This window comes from Leucopleurus acutus (assembly GCF_964270905.1).
Source record: "Leucopleurus acutus genome assembly, chromosome: X".
In the NCBI taxonomy this organism is placed as follows: Eukaryota; Metazoa; Chordata; class Mammalia; order Artiodactyla; family Delphinidae; genus Leucopleurus; species Leucopleurus acutus.
In genome coordinates this window covers 74,110,728-74,129,447 of record NC_139148.1, presented here as the reverse complement: position 1 = coordinate 74,129,447, position 18,720 = coordinate 74,110,728, and the positions used below count along the sequence as shown (strand labels likewise).

Below are 18,720 nucleotides of genomic sequence, written 5' to 3'. Positions count from 1 at the left end.
ATCTGCGTACTCTACCAAGGAGGCTGACCTTCCTTGATCTTAGAATGAGGGTATGGTGAAAGGAGCTTGACTTTCTTGTGTATCAAGTATATGGAGCTTTTAGTAAATGAGAATTTGTGTAGGGGGTAACTCTATTATATTCCCTAAGCTGTTCTGTTATTTGTCAACAAGGAAGACAGAAACATGTCATGGTTCTTTGTAATACTACAACCAAATTTAAATAGAATAGAGCCTCTTTCAGTGTGCATGGTGTATAGCTGGCAAATTGATACAAGTAGACATGCCACACTATTATTTTCCTACTCCTGTCATATACAGAAAGATATTTGTGCACATTAAATATGAGATATGTAATAAAATTGATTGTAATTTAGGTCCTAGAAATGAATAGTCCCTCCAGGTTTGGCATTAGAGTAGATGTAGTCATGAAGTTATTATTCCATTTTCATTATCCAGATGAGTTGGAGAAACAAAACAAAAATTAGACTTCATCCCATCTAATGTCTGTAAATATCAATAGATCCCATTGCCTTTACTCATAGTAAGTCAGATTCCAAGATTTGTATTATGTGCTTATGTTTATAATTTTAAGTATTCCAGTCTTGTAGATTATAGCAGGCAGTGTTTCATATAGTGGAAAGAGCATAGGCTTGGGGGCCTGATATGTCCTGGGCTTAATTAAGGGCCGGCTCTGCCATTTCCTAGCTGAGTGAGTTAAAACAAGATACTCAACTTCATGGTTGGTTTTTTTCTTTTTTCTTCTAATTTTAAAATGGGGATAATTATAGCACCGATCTCTCAGGATTCTTGTCAAGATTAAATGAGATAGTGAATGGAAAATGACAAGCTCAACATATATAGTACCTATTTTTCTTCTTCCCCTTAACATGAATTAAGCCAGCATTTCTCAAAATACGTTGTTGAACCAAATGCTATTTCAAAAAAAAAATGCTCATTGGTTAACTGAATTTATTCCTTCTTGGAGAGAACAGACATTAACATATTTAATGGTGCTGAGAAGGTCTGCCATAAATAAACCATTTTCTGGTGGTTTTACTCTTTTAAACATAGCATGTTCCAAATTTATTTTGTCATTGTAACTTTTTTCTTGGAATCCCTGTTAACAGCCCATGTTATTGATGGGATACAGTTTGGAAAAGGTGAATTTAGTAATTGGGTCCAGGTGCTATTTGATATCTAAGTGTTTGGCTTCATTAAACCACAGCGACCATTACAATATCCTATGGTCTAAATGTTGCTAGCCAGCTTAGATGTTTGGGATTGTTTATGTTGCAGTGGACAGGATTAGGGTTTGGAAAGCTAAGTTTCAGTGGCAGTCCTGCCAGTTGTAGCTGTGTGGCCCTGAACTGACTTAATCTCTACATAGACTGTTTTCAGTGTCTTCATCTGTAAAATAACAGCCTTATCTGCCTCACAAGATTGTTGGGAGAATCCATGAGAAAATAGTTGTGAAAACGATTTTGAAAATGAAAGATGCTGTCAGTGGAAGGTGGTATTACTACTATCCTAGGAAAAGGAATTTAGGAGCAGTGAATATAGAATAGGGGCATCTAGAGTTTAGGCTAAGCTGCTTCTCTTTTCTGTTGAGCAGGTTTGCCCTCCATCTGCTACCTTCCTGAAAACATTTCCAACTCCTCAGTTTCCTAATAATTAAAATGGTTCCCAGATGAATGTGCCTGAATGTCAGTAGCTCTATCTTTTGTCAATGTTCTTGTCCTTGTTTACAGAAGCCATTTCCCAATACAGGATGTAGTTTAGCATCATGTGACTATGGCTGTTGCTAAATATTCAATACTGATTTGTAATTATGATGCACAATAGAAAAGAAAATTGTTAGGATTTAATTAATAGGCTCTAATTAATAGGTTTAATCCTCTGCCTTCTCTTACAGTTCAACTTTCTTTATGTCTACCTGTAATGTATTTCTTTTCTGTTAGTAGACATTAAGCAAAGTGATGTTGCTTTAACGTTAAACACTGTAAACGACGAGAAATCTCTTGTTACTCTTTTATACTATTTTTTCTGTTTTACTGGTTGGTGTTAATGAAGACAGTTGTGTAACTCATTTCCTTTGTGTGTCTGGAAAAACGTAGGTGGTACTTTGAGTAAGCTTTATGAAACTTTAGAAAGATTAAAACCATGTTTTCTACAATTGTAAAGTCAATATTTCACACAATGCAAAGCTGTACCTCAGTATTGTGATAACTGGGCTTTTCTGCCTTTGAAAATAAAAATGTCTGTTTGTGATTTTTACTGTTCTAGCTGAAAATTATAGGTCACTTTTCCATCATGAAACTTGAGAGGGCTTTAGATAATAGTTTTATGTTTGCTGTTTAAATACTGTGAATGCTCACTCTCTAGTTTCACAGATAAACTCTAGTTTTAAGGAAGTCTTTTTCATCATATAAAATAGTGTTCCTGGCAATAGAGATAAACGTCGTCCTTCATCATAAACTACTTTTTCCTTTACTTGATGTACAGAGACAGATGTGACACAAAATTGGCAGAAAATGTTCCATTCCCCTTTTTCCTCAGTCAGGAAGTTCTCACTTTGTCCTTAAAATAAATTGTATCTATGGTTTTAAAAACAAAACCAGTAACTTAGCCTTGTTATTCATTACAGAAACAGTTTTAAGGACTATAGAAATAGTATTTTATAATTGAATTTGAATGTCAGAATTCTGAAGCTATATCTTTAAAGATAAAATTTAAGAAAATATTTGCAATAATGTTCTAGAGAGCATATTACAATGTTGTATTGATTTTTTATTTTTCTTTTTGTCATGATTTTGACACCTAAATTCTTTGGCTTTTTCTTTAGGGTATTGTAAACAATATTTAGAACCATGCAAATACCGAAATGAATTTAGTCAAAATCTGCTTTGGTTTTATAGTGAGTTTATTAATAATTATGTTACCCTCTTTTGTCAGAAAGACCACAGTAATGAAAACCATGTTTCACCTTTTACATACATAATTGGATGAGATCACCAGATGCTGATGTTAAGAGCACATCAACAGGAAAAGTTGAAAATAGGAGCTGCATGGAAAAATACTAGAACCAATTAGCTCTGTCAAAAACCATATGACCAAGTATAGGGGAGAAAAATAGAATTTGACCATGAACTGACCTCAGGTCATTTAATAATGGAAAGAAACAGAAAGATGGCCCTTCTTAGAGCTTTTTAAGACTTTTAATAATAGCAGAAAATATCTTGGAAATTGGCACATTGTGGTCAGTGTTTGAAAACTCACGTTAGATTACTTTTGTTTTTCTAAAATTTTATTATGATAATTTTCAAACATACACAGAAAAGTTGAGAAAATTGCACTGTGAACAGCTGTGTTTCCCCTACCTAGATTCTACCACTAACATTTTGCTGTATTTGCTTTATTATGTAATTATACATTTACTGATTTTTCTATCCATCTATCATTCCATCTTACTGTTTTATGCATTTCAGAGTAAGTTGTACATGTCCAGTACCTTCAGTCTGGAACACTTCATGCGTATCATTAACTAGTTATTTATGGTTCTTTTTTTGAGATAAAATTGCAAGCAAATGCACAGATCTTAAGTGTACCACTTAATAAGTTTTAGCAAATGCATACACTTGTGTAACTAAGAACCTTATCAAGATAAAGAACATTGCCATCGCTCCAGAAAGTTTCCTCACGCCCCTTCAAAGTCAATTCCTGCCCTCATTCCCACCCTCAAAGGCAACCACTCTTAGGATGTTTTTCACCACAGATCAATTAATTTAGCTTGTTCCAGAGCTTCATATAAAAGGAATCATGGAGAGTGCACTCTTTTGGAACAAAGCTTCTTTCACTTAGCATAACGTTTTTTGAAATTCATTGACGTTGTTATATTTGTATCAGTAGTTTATTCCTTTTCATTAGTGAATAGTATCCATCATATGGATATACCACAGCTTATTTATGTAGTCTCCTATTGATGGATATTTGAATCATTACCAGTTTGGAGCTATTGATGAATAAAGATGCTATGAAAAAACTTGTACAGCTCTTTTGTGAACATATGCTTTCCTTGTGTGTAAATACCTAGGAATGGAATTACTGGGTCACAGGGTTGGTATATGTTTAGTTTTGTAAGAAACTGCCTGACAGTTTTCCAAAGTATTTGTATCATTTTTTATTCCCACCAAAATGTGTGAGCATTCTGGCCATCCACACCAACACCTGGTCTTGTAAGTCTTTTTCATTTTAACTATTCTGGTGTATGTGTAGCGGTATCTCATATTCATTTTTAATGCTTATTTTAATGTATATTTACCCAATGACTAATGATGTTGAACACCTTTTCATATGTTCATTAACCACATCTATCTTCCTTTGTGAAATGTCTGTTCAAACCCTTTGCCCACTTTAAAATTTGCATATTTGTCTTATTTTTAAGTTGAAAGAGTTCTTTATATCCTGGATACCAGTCCTTTGTCAGATATGTTTTGTGAATATTTCTCCTACTTTGCCTAGCCCATTCATTTTTTAAAATGACGTATTTTGTGGAAAGGTTTTTCATTTTGATGAATTCTAGTTTATCGATAGTTTTTTTTTTTCCAGAGGTCCTTGAATGCCATTCTAGAGTGTGGCATTTCCCAGGAGTAATTGATCCAATAAATACTATTATTTGGAAATAATGACATTAATAGCTAACACTGCACAGTACTTCCTACACCCCAGGCAGTATTCCAAGCTCTGTAGAGTAACTGGCCAAGATCAAAAAGCTGGCAAGAGTGCATGGAGGCTTAAGGTTTTTCTTGCTGTAAATCTCATGCTGTCTAAAATACTACAGGCAGACCTTGTTTTATTGCACTTCGCTTTCACAGATACTGTGTTTTTTACAAACTGAAGGTGTGTGACAACCCTGTGTCAAGCAAGCCCATTGGTGCCATTTTTCCAACAGCATTGGCTCACTTGGTGTCTCTGTGTCACATTTTGGCAATTCTCACAATATTTCAAACTTTTTCATCATTATTGTATTTGTTACGGTGATCTGTGATCAGTGATCTTTGATGTTATGACAGCCAAAAGATTGTGACATGCTGAAAGCTCAAATGATGATTAGCAGTGTTTAGCAATAAAATACTGTTCAGTTAAGGTATGTACATTGTTCTTTTTTAAATTTAATCAATCAATTAATTAATTAATTTACATCTTTATTGGAGTATAATTGCTTTACAACGGTGTGCTAGTTTCTGCTTTATAACAAGGTGAATCAGTTATACATATATATATGTTCCCATCTCTCATCCCTCTTGCATCTCCCTCCCTCCCACCCTCCCTATCCCACCCCTCTAGGTGGTCACAAAGCACCAAGCTGATCTCCTTGTGCTATACGGCTGCTTCCCACTAGCTATCTATTTTACATTTGGTAGTGTACATATGTCCATGCCTCTCTCTCGCTTTTTCACAGCTTACTCTTCTCCCTCCCCATATCCTCAAGTCCATTCTGTAGTAGGTCTGTGTCTTTATTCCTGTCTTACCCCTAGGTTCTTAATGACATTTCTTTTTGCTAAATTCTATATATATGTGTTAGCATACGGTATTTGTCTTTCTCTTTCTGACTTACTTCACTCTGTATGACAGACACTAGGTCCATCCACCTCATTACAAATAGCTCAATTTCGTTTCGTTTTATGGCTGAGTAATATTCCATTGTATATATGTGCCACATCTTCTTTATCCATTCATCCGATGATGGGCACTTAGGTTGTTTCCATCTCCGGGCTATTGTAAATAGAGCTGCAATGAACATTTTGGTACATGACTCTTTTTGAATTATGGTTTTGTCAGGGTATATGCCCAATAGTGGGATTGCTGGGTCGTATGGTAGTTCTATTTGTAGTTTTTTAAGGAACCTCCGTACTGTTCTCCATAGTGGCTGTACCAATTCACATTCCCACCAGCAGTGCAAGAGTGTTCCCTTTTCTCCACACCCTCTCCAGCATTTATTGTTTCTAGATTTTTTGATGATGGCCATTCTGACTGGTGTGAGATGACATCTCATTGTAGTTTTGATTTGCATTTCTCTAATGATTAATGATGTTGAGCATTCTTTCATGTGTTTGTTGGCAGTCTGTATATCTTATTTGGAGAAATGTCTATTTAGGTCTTCTGCCCATTTTTGGATTGGGTTGTTTGTTTTTTTGTTATTGAGCTGCATGAACTGCTTGTAAATTTTGGAGATTAATCCTTTTTCAGTTGCTTCATTTGCAAATATTTTCTCCCATTCTGAGGGTTTTCTTTTGGTCTTGTTTATGGTTTCCTTTGCTGTGCAAAAGCTTTGAGTTTCATTAGGTCCCATTTGTTTATTTTTGGTTTTGTTTCCGTTTCTCTGGGAGGTGGGTCAAAAAGGATCTTGCTGTGATTTATGTCATAGTGTTCTGCCTATGTTTTCCTCGAAGAGTTTGATAGTTTCTGGCCTTACATTTAGGTTTCTAATCCATTTTGAGCTTACTTTTGTGTATGGTGTTACGGAGTGTTCTAATTTCATTCTTACACACATAGCTGTCCAGTTTTCCCGGCACCACTTATTGAAGAGGCTGTCTTTTCTCTACTGTATATTCTTGCCTCCTTTATCAAAGATGAGGTGACCATATGTGTGTGGGTTTATCTCTGGGCTTTCATCCTGTTCCATTGATCTATATTTCTGTTTTTGTGCCAGTACCATACTGTCTTGATTACTGTAGCTTTGTAGTATAGTCTGAACTCGGGGAGCCTGATTCCTCCAGCTCCATTTTTCGTTCTCAAGATTGCTTTGACTATTCGGAGTCTTTTGTGTTTCCATACAAATTGTGAAATTTTTTGTTCTAATTCTGTGAAAAATGCCAGTGGTAGTTTGATAGGGATTGCATTGAATCTGTGGATTGCTTTGGGTAGTAGAGTCGTTTTCACAATGTTGATTCTTCCAATCCAAGAACATGGTATATCTCTCCATCTATTTGTATCATCTTTAATTTCTTTCATCAGTGTCTTATAATTTTCTGCATACAGGTCTTTTGTCTTCTTAGGTAGGTTTATTCCTAGATATTTTATTCTTTTGGCTGCAATGGTAAATGGGAGTGTTTTCTTTCTTTCACTTTCAGATTTTTCATCATTAGTGTATAGGAATGCCAGAGATTTCTGTGCATTAATTTCTGCTAGCATCTTTAGGATTCTCTGTGTATAGTATCATGTCATCTGCAAACAGTGACAGCTTTACTTCTTCTTTTCCGCTTTGGATTCCTTTTATTTCATTTTGTTCTCTGATTGCTGTGACTGAAACTTCCAAAACTATGTTGAATAAGAGTGGTGAGAGTGGGCAACCATGTCTTATTCCTGATCTTAGTGGAAATGCTTTCAGTTTTTTCACCATTGAGGATGATGTTGGCTGGGTTTGTCATATATGGCCTTTATTTTGTTGAGGAAAGTTCCCTCTGTGCCTACTTTCTGCAGGGCTTTTTTTATCATAAATGGGTGTTGAATTTTGTTGAGAGCTTTCTCTGCATCTATTGAGATGATCATGGTTTTTTTCTTCAATTTGTTAATATGGTGTATCACGTTGATTGACTTGTGTATATTGAAGAATCCTTGCATTCCTGGAATAAACCCCACTTGATCATGGTGTATGATCCTGTTAATGTGCTGTTGGATTCTGTTTGCTAGTATTTTGTTGAGGATTTCTGCATCTATGTTCATCAGTGATATTGGCCTGTAGTTTTCTTTCTTTGTGACATCCTTGTCTGGTTTTGGTATCAGGGTGATGGTGGCCTTGTAGAATGAGTTTGGGAGTGTTCCTCCCTCTGCTATATTTTGGAAGAGTTTGAGAAGGATAGCTGTTAGCTCTTTTCTAAATGTTTGATAGAATTCGCCTGTGAAGTGATCTGGTCCTGGGCTTTTGTTTGTTGGAAGATTTTTAATCACAGTTTCAATTTCAGTGCTTGTTATTGGTCTGTTCATATTTTCTATTTCTTCCTGATTCAGTCTTGGAGGTTGTGCATTTCTACGAATTTGTCCATTTCTTCCAGGTTGTCCGTTGTATTGGCATAGAATTGCTTGTAGTAATCTCTCATGATCTTTTGTATTTCTGCAGTGTCAGTTTTACGTCTCCTTTTTCATTTCTAATTGTATTGATTTCAGTCTTCTCCCTTTTTTTCTTGATGAATCTGGCTAATGGTTTATCTATTTTGTTTATCTTCTCAAAGAACCAGCTTTTAGGTTTATTGATCTTTGCTATCGTTTCCTTCATTTCTTTTTCATTTATTTCTGATCTGATCTTTATGATTACTTTACTTCTGCTATCTTTGGGGTTCCTTTGATCTTTTTTCTCTAACTGCTTTATGTGCAAGTTTAGGTTGTTTATACGAGATGTTTCCTGTTTCATAAAGTGGGATTGTATTGCTATAAACTTCCCTCTTAGAACTGCTTTTGCTACATCCCATAGGTTTTGGGTCGTTGTGTCTTCATTGTGATTTGTTTCTAGGTTTTTTTTTTTATTTACTCTTTGACTTCTTCAGTGATCACTTCGTTATTAAGTAGTGTATTGTTTAATCTCCATGTGTTTGTGTTTTTTACAGGTCTTCTCCTGTAATTGATGTCTAGTCTCATAGCGTTGTGGTCAGAAAAGATACTGGATACAATTTCATTTTTATTAAATTTACCAAGGCTTGATTTGTGACCCAAGGTATGATCTATCCTGGAGAATGTTCCATGAGCACTTGAGAAAAATGTGTATTCTCTTATTTTTGGATGTAATGTCCTATAAATATTAATTAAGTTCATCTTGTTTAATGTATCATTTAAAGCTTGTGTTTCCTTATTTATTTTCATTTTCGATGATCTGTCCATGGGTGAAAGTGGGGTGTTAATGTCCCCTACTATGAATATGTTACTTTCAATTTCCCCTTTTATGGCTGTTTGTATTTGCGTTATGTATTGAGGTGCTCCTATGTTGGGTGCATAAATATTTACAATTGTTATATCTTCTTCTTGGATTGATCCCTTGATCGTTATATATGTATCTTTGTCTCTTCTTATAGTCTTTATTTTAAAGTCTATTTTGTCTGATATGAGAATTACTACTCCATCTTTCTTTTGGTTTCCATTTGCATGGAATATCTTTTTCCATCCTCTCACTTTCAGTCTGTATGTGATTCTAGGTCTGAAGTGGGTCTCTTGTAGACAGCATGTATATGGGTCTTGTTTTTATATCCATTCAGCCAGTCTGTGTCTTTTGGTGGGAGCATTTAATCCATTTACATTTAAGGTAATTATCGATATGTATGTTCCTATCCCCATTTTAATTGCTTTCGGTTTGTTATTGTAGGTCTTTTCCTTCTCTTGTGTTTCTTGCCTTGAGAAGGTCGTTTAGCGTTTGTTATAAAGCTGGTTTTGTGCTGCTGAACTCTCTCAGCTTTAGCTTGTCTGTAAAGGTTTTAATTTCTCCCACAAATCAGAATGAGTTCCTTGCTGGGTAGAGTAATCTTGGTTGTAGGTTTTTTTCCTTCATCACTTTAAATATGTCCTGTCAGTCCCTTCTGGCTTGCAGAGATTCTGCTGAAAGATCAGCTCTTAACCTTATCGGGATTCCCTTGTGTGTTATTTGTTGTTTTTCCCTTGCTGCTTTTAATATGTTTTCTTTGTATTTAATTTTTGACAATTTGATTAATATGTGTCTTGCCGTGTTTCTCCTTGGATTTATCCTGTATGGGACTCTCTGTGCTTCCTGGACTTGATTAACTATTTCCTTTCCCATATTAGGGAAGTTTTCAACTATAATCTCTTCAAGTATTTTCTCAGTCCCTTTCTTTTTCTCTTCTTCTTCTAGAACCCCTATAATTCGAATGTTGGTGTGTTTAATGTTGTCCCAGAGGTCTCTGAGACTGTCCTCAGTTATTTTCATTGTTTTTTCTTTATTCTTCCCTGCAGTAGTTATTTCCACTAGTTTATCTTCCGGGTCACTTATCCGTTCTTCTGGCTCAGTTATTCTGCTATTGAATCCTTCTACAGTATTTTTAATTTCATTTATTGTGTTGTTCATCATTGGTAGTTTCATCTTTACTTCTAGGTCCTTGTTACATGTTTTTGGCGTTTTGTCTATTCTATTTCCAAGATTTTGGGTCGTCTTTACTATCATTATTCTGAGTTCTTTTTTAGGTAGACTGCCTATTTCCTCTTCATTTGTTAGGTCTGGTGGGTTTTTATCTTGCTCCTTCATCGGCTGTGTGATTTTCTGTCTTCTCATTTTGCTTATCTTACTGTGTTTCGGGTCTCCTTTTTGCAGGCTGCAGGTTCGTAGTTCCCGTTGTTTTTGGTGTCTGTCCCCAGTGGCTAATGTTTCAGTGGGTTGTGTAGGCTTTCTGGTGGAGGGGACTAGTACCTGTGTTCTGGTGGATGCGGCTGGATATTGTCTTTCTTGTGCGCAGTCCACGTCTGGTGGTGTGTGTTGGGGCGTCTGTGGACTTATTATGATTTTATGCAGCCTCTCTGCTAATGGGTGGGGTTGTGTTCCTGTCTTGCTAGTTGTTTGGCATAGGGTGTCCAGTTCTGTAGCTTGCTGGTCGTTGAGTGAAGCTGGGTGCTGGTGTTGAGATGGAGATCTGTGGGAGATTTTTGCCATTTGTTATTATGTGGAGCTGGGAGGTCTCTTGTGGACCAGTGTCCTGAAGTTGGCTCTCCCACCTGAGAGGCACAGCACTGACTCCTGTCTGCAGCATCAAGAGCCTTTCATCCACATGTCTCAGAATAAAAGGGAGAAAATGTAGAAAGAAAGAAAGAAAGAAAGAAAGAAAAGGCAAGAAGTAAACAAAGGAGGGAGGGAGGAAGGAAGGAAGGAAGGAAGGAAGGGGAGAAAGAGAGAGAGAGAAAGAAAGAAAGAAAAAGAAAAGGAAAAGAAAGAAAAGGGAGAAAGAGAGACAGAGAGAAAGCAAGGAAGTAAGGAAGGAAGGAAGAAGGAAAGAAAAGAAAGAAAGGAAAGAGGATAAAATAGCATAAAGTAAGAAAATAAAATAGTTATTAAAATAATTAAGATTTTTTTTTTAAAAAATAAAAAAAAACGGACGGATAGAACCCTAGGACAAATGGTGACAGCAAAGCTATACAGACAAAATTTCACACAGAAGTATACACATACACACTCACAGAAAGAGGAGAAGGGGCAAAAATAGTAAATCTTGCTCTCAAATTCCACCTCCTCAATTTGGGATGATTCGTTGTTTATTCATGTATTCCACAGATGCAGGGTACGTGAAGTTGATTGTGGACCTTTCATCTGCTGCTTCTGAGGCTGCTGGGAGAGATTTCCCTTTTTCTTCTTCGTTAGTACAGCTCCGGGGGCTCAGCTTTGGATTTGGCCCTGCCTCTGCATGTACGTCGCCAGAGGGCGTCTGTTCTTCGCTCAGATAGGATGGGGTTAAAGTATCTGCTGCTTCAGGGACTCTGGCTCACTCAGGCCGGGGAGGGGAGGGAGGGGCACGGAGTGCGGGGCGAGCCTATGGCGGCAGAGGACGGTGTGATGTTGCAGCAGCCGGAGGAGCGCCGTGTGGTGTCCCGTGGAAGTTGTCCCAGGATCGCGGGACCCTGGCAGTGGCAGGCTGCAGAAGTTCCCGGGAGCGGAGGTGTGGAGAGTGACCTGTGCTCACACACAGGCTTCTTGGTGGCAGCAGCAGCAGCCTTAGCCTCTCATGCCCGTCTCTGGGGTCCGCGCTGTTAGTCGCAGCTCGCGCCCAACTCTGTAGCTCCTTTAAGCAGCACTCTTAATCCCCTCTCCTCGCGCATCAGGAAACAAAGAGGGAAGAAAAGGTCTCTTGCCTCTTAGGCAGGTCCAGACTTTTTCCCGGACTTCCTCCTGGCTAGCCGAGGTGCACTAACCCCCTGCAGGCTGTGTTCACACCGCCAACCGCAGTCCTTTCCCTGCGCTCTGACCAAAGCTGGAGCCTCAGGCCCCAGCCCCGCCCGCCCCAGTTGGCGAGCGGACCAGCCTCTTGGGCTGGTGAGTGCCGGTCCGCACTGATCCTCTGTGCAGGAATCACGCTGCTTTGCCCTCCACACCCCTGTTGCTGTGTTCTCCTCCGCGCCTCCGAAGCTTCCCCCCCTGCGCCACCCGCAGTCTCCGCCCCCGAAGGGGCTTCCTAGCGTGTGGAAACCTTTCCTCCTTCACAGCTCCCTCCCACTGGTGCAGGTGCCGTCCCTATTCTTTTGTCTCAGTTTTTTCTTTTTTCTTTTGCCCTACCCAGGTACGTGGGGAGTTTCTTGCGTTTTGGGAGGTCTGAGGTCTTCTGCCAGCGTTCAGTAGGTGTTCTGTAGAAATTGTTCCACGTGTAGATGTATTTCTGGTGTATCTGTGGGGAGGAAGGTGATCTCTGTGTCTTACTCTTCCGCCATCTTCCCAATTCCCCCATCTATCGATAGTTTTTATTGCTTTCTGTGTCCTGTCTGAGAAGTCTTTGTCTACCCTGATTGTCAGATTTCTGATATATATTTACTAGTTATAAATTGATGTAGCCCTTAAAAAATTTTATTTAGGTCTTGAAGCTTTCACCCAGTAGTCAGAGCTTCTCATTTAGGACCTTATGGTGGCTTAAAAGAAATCTAAATATCTCAACAAAAAATTTAAAGACAGTGGTTTTTATCACTGCTTCAGGGTTATTTTTTTCAACACTCAGGATATTTTATAGTTTTGTTGAGTGATATATTTAGAGGATGGGAAGGGATGGCAGAAGTGTATTATTCTCAGGCAAGGGAGAGGAGAGTATAAATTTGCTATGGGAAAACTCTAACATCCCTCTCTTTTCCCTCCTTCTCTATACTGGCTATTACCCACCTTCTCCTTCCACTGTTGTCTCTGATCCAAGGGATCATAGCTTCTAGGCTTCCTTGATTCCAACACCTAGAATTGTTAGTATAGCTGAAATTTTTCCTAAATTTTAAAGCTCTGTAGAGATCTGGATAGTGTAGGAATTTGCATCATCCCCAAGAGAATTATCAGATTATAAGTAAAGTAGTGATCTGTATTAATAGACCTACTTTCAAAGGTGTTCAGTTTAACCATTTTCTCTGTTAGAGCAAGCAGTGATTTTTGGTAAAATATTTGAGCCTAAAAACTGACTGTTCTTGAGACCAACCAAGAGTTGATTGAGGAGAAATCTATCAGAATTTTTAGAGGATATCCAGTAGCATTATGGATGAGTAATTTTAGATATCATCTTAAAGGTTTTAGTTTTTGTTTAAAAAAGACCTTTTATAGATTTTTATTTCATTAGAGAAGGATACAGAGAAGCAAAAATGTAAACAAAACCAAGAATCTCTCAGAATTAGAGTAGATATTGTAGGTGGGTTTGAGTGTACTTTGGGGCTCATCATACAAAGAATCAGTATAACGTGATGAGTTTTGCAAGGATTGGGAAGCCCTGTGTGTAGTGCTGAGAGTTCTGGTTGCCAAAAGTCTGCTACTTACAGAAGTTAATCAGAAGTCCAGTGTCTACAAGGTTTACCTGATCCTAGCTAGGAGACCTCTGGGTTCTCTAAAATGGAGTGATCTTCACAGGACTGTGGAGTGAAGAATAGTTTACCCAGTTACCAGTGGAAATATTGTTGTTGTTATACTTATCACAGAAGTCTTGATGTGAATGACTGTGTCCCAGGATCTACTTTTATTTGTGGCCCTGAAGGCTTAGAATGGCACAGGGCCTTCCAGCAGATCTCGAGTAGCCAATTATATATGTGTATATACAAAATTTATTCAGGCATGGGAGATGGGTTTGGTGGCGGTGCTAGCAGTGGATATTTACTGCTTGTGGAAAACTTAGCAGTTTTTTCCAGTGGCTTTCTTTGAGATCTACCAAGATTTTCTTCCCAGCCATTTTTATTAACCCAGGAGTGAGATTTGTTTATGTTAAAACAAATGTACTGCTCAGTGACCATATCAGGATGCTCACAATCACATGATCCAGTGGCACTTGATCAGTGCTGAAAGCTCTAAGGAGGCCAAAGCGATCTTTTAACTCCTTATACAATGAAAAGTTGACTTTGAGATCTGAAAGGCCCACTTCTATTTATTTTGTTCTACTGTCTCCTCTAATCTCAGCATCCCTATTATGTGTGCTTTTGAACTCTGGGGTAGCAATGTTGAAAATGACATGGGATGAAGATCAGTGACTTGATTTTTTTATACCCTTTTCTTTACTCTTATTTTTTATTGTTACAGAAGAAGCTACTATGGAGGAAACTGGGCCAGTTTTAGCTTTTCAGGACTGTTGTCCTGGCTAAAGGAACACCAGGTAAAGTTCTTATCTGATTTTTTAATCTACTAGGTTATATTTTGTGTCACGTAATAACCCTGCATTGAAGAAGACACTAAGTTTCCTCTGTAATATAGGATTGATAACTTATTTACTTATTTAACAAAAACTGTGCAGTCACCTTTTCAGCTAATATTTTTCCAATACCTCTAAAATATAGATTTCACTTTTTAAGTATAAACAGATAACATTGGCTGAAGAATAAATCATATATGTTTCATACCGTTTGCTAATTACTCTGTACGCCCAAATATCAGGCAAGATTTTTTTTCTCCCAGTCTTTCAGAAAAAATATTTCAGTCCTTATAAAATCTCACATATTACTAGTTGTTCTTTCAGTTAGTATGTTTTGGAAAAAAACCTAAGTGTTTGGGGAAGATACATTAATTTGAAATGATCTCAGTCATTGGTGGTTTTACATATTTATAGAAGTCACCTGACAGAATCATACCTGACAGTAAAAACAAAATGCAAGGAAAGAAACAATATAAATTTAGTAATTTTTTTCCCTAAGGGTAGGATCTCACTACTACAACTGTTGGATATCATTGTAAAGAAGTTTTTAGAGATCATTTACAGCGTACGTTTAACACGGGGAGTTGATTGTCATGCAGTTTACCAGTTTTTATGAGACATTAAAAAAACTGTCCTAATTTTATGTAAATGGTGCATGTGGCTTGAAATGGAATTCCTACTGAGAGCATCATACATAGAATCAGAAACTGCTGTATCTCAAAAGGGTTCAGACATTTGGGAAAGGAGGATGATAGACTCTAGAAAATTGTATTCAGTTAACTAAGAATAATACAGCTAAGACTTAACTAAGCACTTACCATGTACCAAGCTAAGCATTTTAGTTTTCTTGATTGATTTAATGGTATATATGACTCAAAAAGTGTAGTGATGACAAAGACATTGACATTGAAGATACACTGAAGATTCAGTTTGAATCTTATTATTGTATGAAATGAGAGTGTGGAGAAACAAGCAATATTTGTAAAGTAACATTTCATATAATGACTCAAACTATGTATGAATCAAGAAAGTAAATGTTATAAATAGATTCATTTAACTGTTTAAATGAATATGCCTCAAATATTTTATGTTGATCAGAAACCCTTTTTTGAACCTTATCCTTGGGAAGTGTGTGTGAGGATCACCTCATGTTGAGTCATATTCAGTACTTCCATGCAAAAATTTAGTCTAGATTCTCAGAACAACAGCAACAAAAATACCCTAATTGTCTGAATGGAAAATTTTTGGTGAGTGAAGGGATTTTTAAAAAATAAACTTTGGTAATGGGTTAGATTTATTAAAACAAAATATTTTTGTAGATGTTCCTTTTATTTTAATGCTTCTTTTACTCCAACATCTTGACTCTGTCACCATATCCTTTTTCCCTTCACTCTCTGTCCCTGGTCCATAGTTCTTTTTTCAGGCTGTTAACCCCTGTCTATATGTTCAAAGTTCCCGTACTTCACCTCCTCTTCTATTTATGTTGGGATGTTTAATGCTGTCTAATAATTACACTTGATAATAAGAGCCATCTGCCACTACTTTTCTTCAGCTTAAAATATTAAATTCAGGACAGTGCAGCCTTTTAAAAATAATTATTGCCCTACTTTATGAAATCTGTAACTTTAGAAATTTTCTGAGGTGAATTTACTTAAAACAAAGCCTACTGTAGTTATATTTCACTACTAGTTTGTTGAGTATATATAATACGTTAAAAAATTTTTCTCTCTGAGAGATGGGTAACAAGTGGATTAAAATTTTAAACAGATTAAAAATTGATCCTTGACCTTTGGAAAAGGTTTATCTTGACATCTTCAAAAATCCCCTGTATTCAAATATTGTATCATATAACTTTCTCCATAAAATATAATTAGGAATTATTGAAAAACTTAAAGGACCACTTTCAGTCCTTAGTGAGAGTTTATATACTTTGTTATACATTCTTGTTTTTATTATATTTCTAAATATAAAATATTCAGGTCGATTATTATAAAGTCCTTAGTTATATTGGGCTGAGTACTTTTCAAAAATACTTTTACATATAATCAAAATTTGACACAGCTAATGACCAACCTTCAAAAATCTGAAAGTAAGCAGAATGAAGTAATTTTGGGCCTGCTTTTTTAACAACAAAATGTAAAACTTTATTATTAATAAGTAATATGTGCCTTTTGATGTGATGAGAGACAAAGCATGAATTTAGAAAGGTATAAATTTTATCAGAAAAGTAGAGGTTCAGAGTACCCAATTTAATTACAATTTCTTATCTGTATATTGTTTAGGAAAACAGTGATATTGTAAATGAATGCCCACTGTGGCAAGAGAAGATCCTTGAAAATGAAGAAGCTATTGCTCTTAGCAGGAAAGACAAAACCATTCAACATGTGGAAGTGTTTTGTTATGCCAGGTATGAAAATTATTTATTTACAATAAACTATGTTCATGACTTCTTATTCACATGTCTTCAGAAGAAGCCAGCAGTAAGAATTTATATGGCACTGGTTGCTACAAGTCTACTTGATATGCTGGTTTGCATTTTTTAAAATGTAACATTAGTTTTGTTAGGTTTGTTCATTTGTATTATTTTTTAGATTCCACATATAAGCGATACCATGTAGTACTCGTCTTTATCTGACTTATTTTATTTAGCATAATACCCTCTAGGTCCATCAGTGTTGTCGCAATTAAACTTCAAAAACCAACAAACTCATAGAAAAAGAGATCAGATTTGTGGTTACCAGAGACGGGGGTGGGGGTTGGTGGTGGTGGTGGCAGGGTGCGGGGAGGATTGGATGAAGGCAGTCAAAAGTTACAAACTTCCAGTTATAAGATAAATAAGTACTAGGGATGTCATGTACAACATGATTAATATAATGAACACTGCTGTGTGTTATATACGCAAGTTGTTAAGAGTCAATCCTAAGAGTTCTCATCACAAGGAAAAATATTTTTTCTATTTCTTTAATTTTGTATCTGTATGAGATGATGAATGTTCACTAAACTTATTGTGATAATCACTTCATGATGTATGTAAATCAAATCATTATGCTGTATGCCTTAAACTTATACAGTGCCGTTATGTCAATTATATCACAATAAAACTTTTGTGGAAGAAAAACATAAAACTTTCAGTTGTGGAAGAAAAAAATAAAACTTTCAGTTTTCTCTGTTTAGATAATATATTAATGACTTATAATTTACTGAGCTCTTTTATTTTTACTTTTTATTAAAAAAAATTTTTTTGGCCGCACTGCGTGGTATGTGGGATCTTAGTTCCCAGACCAGGGATCGAACCCACACCCCTTGCAGTGGAAGCACGGAGTCTTAACCACTGGACCTCCAGGGAAGTCCCGTGAGCTCTTTTAAATACATTATCTTATTTGATCCTTACAATGGTCCTGTGCTAGGATAGAGCACATAGTATTAGATTTTTCACAGAGTCCTCAGTGGAGCTCAAAGAGTTTAATTTGCTGAAGGTCACATAGCTTGATAAATATCAAGGCCATACCTAAGCTAGATAGTGGTGGAGTCCAAGATTAAAGCCCAGGGTTTTTTAATCCTAATTCAGTGTTCTTCTAACTCTTAGATAACAGTCAGTGTAGCAAAATGGAAAATTATAATTTTGAATTAAAGAAATCAAATTGAGTGGCCATGACATCTGGGGGCATATTTTTGTAAATCCAGAGAGAAGTGGGGGGAAAGTAATGTTTTCAGTGTCTCCTTCTGAGTGAAAGAATTCATTGTTTTAAAACAATTGGAATAGTTTATTTTTTCAGATGACATGGTTGATGGGCTGAAAGGTAACAATTACATAGTTCAGTTCAACTGTTATGGAGTTATGGAGTTGAGGGTTTTAGAAATCAGACTGTCAAACTCTTTAATAGTAATTAAAACTTAAAATCCAAGATACTAGAAATTTTTCAGGACGTGTACTGTCATACATATCCTTGCTGTGGTACAGTGGTAAGCGTGACCTGAGCCCGTGAAAAGTTGGGGAACCTGTGGTTGATTTCTTAACCTATATTCATATCTGTCAGGTGACTAGCATTTTCTGCCATTAATACATAGTTAATTTTCTATGATTTTCTGCAAAAGGACAGCCTTTGAAATATCAGATACAGATTATAATTTGCATAATGCTAAATGGCATTCAGTATGGAAAGGTATAACTCTCTGATATTGTTTAGACCCAGCGTAGACAGATCTAGAACAGAAGGTGATCTCAAGTGAAAATTCATATGCTTTAATGAAACCAGGAATAAATATTTGGTAACTTTCTTGTGTGTCCATGAATACTACTTGACTAGAATATAGTGACAGTCACACTCAGGCCCTTTGAGAGGTACTTTTGCTATTTCAAGGCCTTTGATTTCTCTATGCTTCA

General features: G+C 36.7%; 1 protein-coding gene across 1 annotated transcript in view; it reads left to right on the top strand.

Moving 5' to 3' along the window:
- Positions 1-18,720, top strand: part of CHM (CHM Rab escort protein) — a 195,883-nt gene that overhangs the window by 40,074 nt on the left and 137,089 nt on the right. Inside the window, exons 3-4 of the mRNA XM_082864245.1 lie at positions 14,228-14,300; positions 16,619-16,743. Of these exons, the coding sequence (XP_082720371.1) occupies positions 14,228-14,300; positions 16,619-16,743 (198 nt within the window). The remainder of the gene's footprint in view (positions 1-14,227; positions 14,301-16,618; positions 16,744-18,720) is intronic.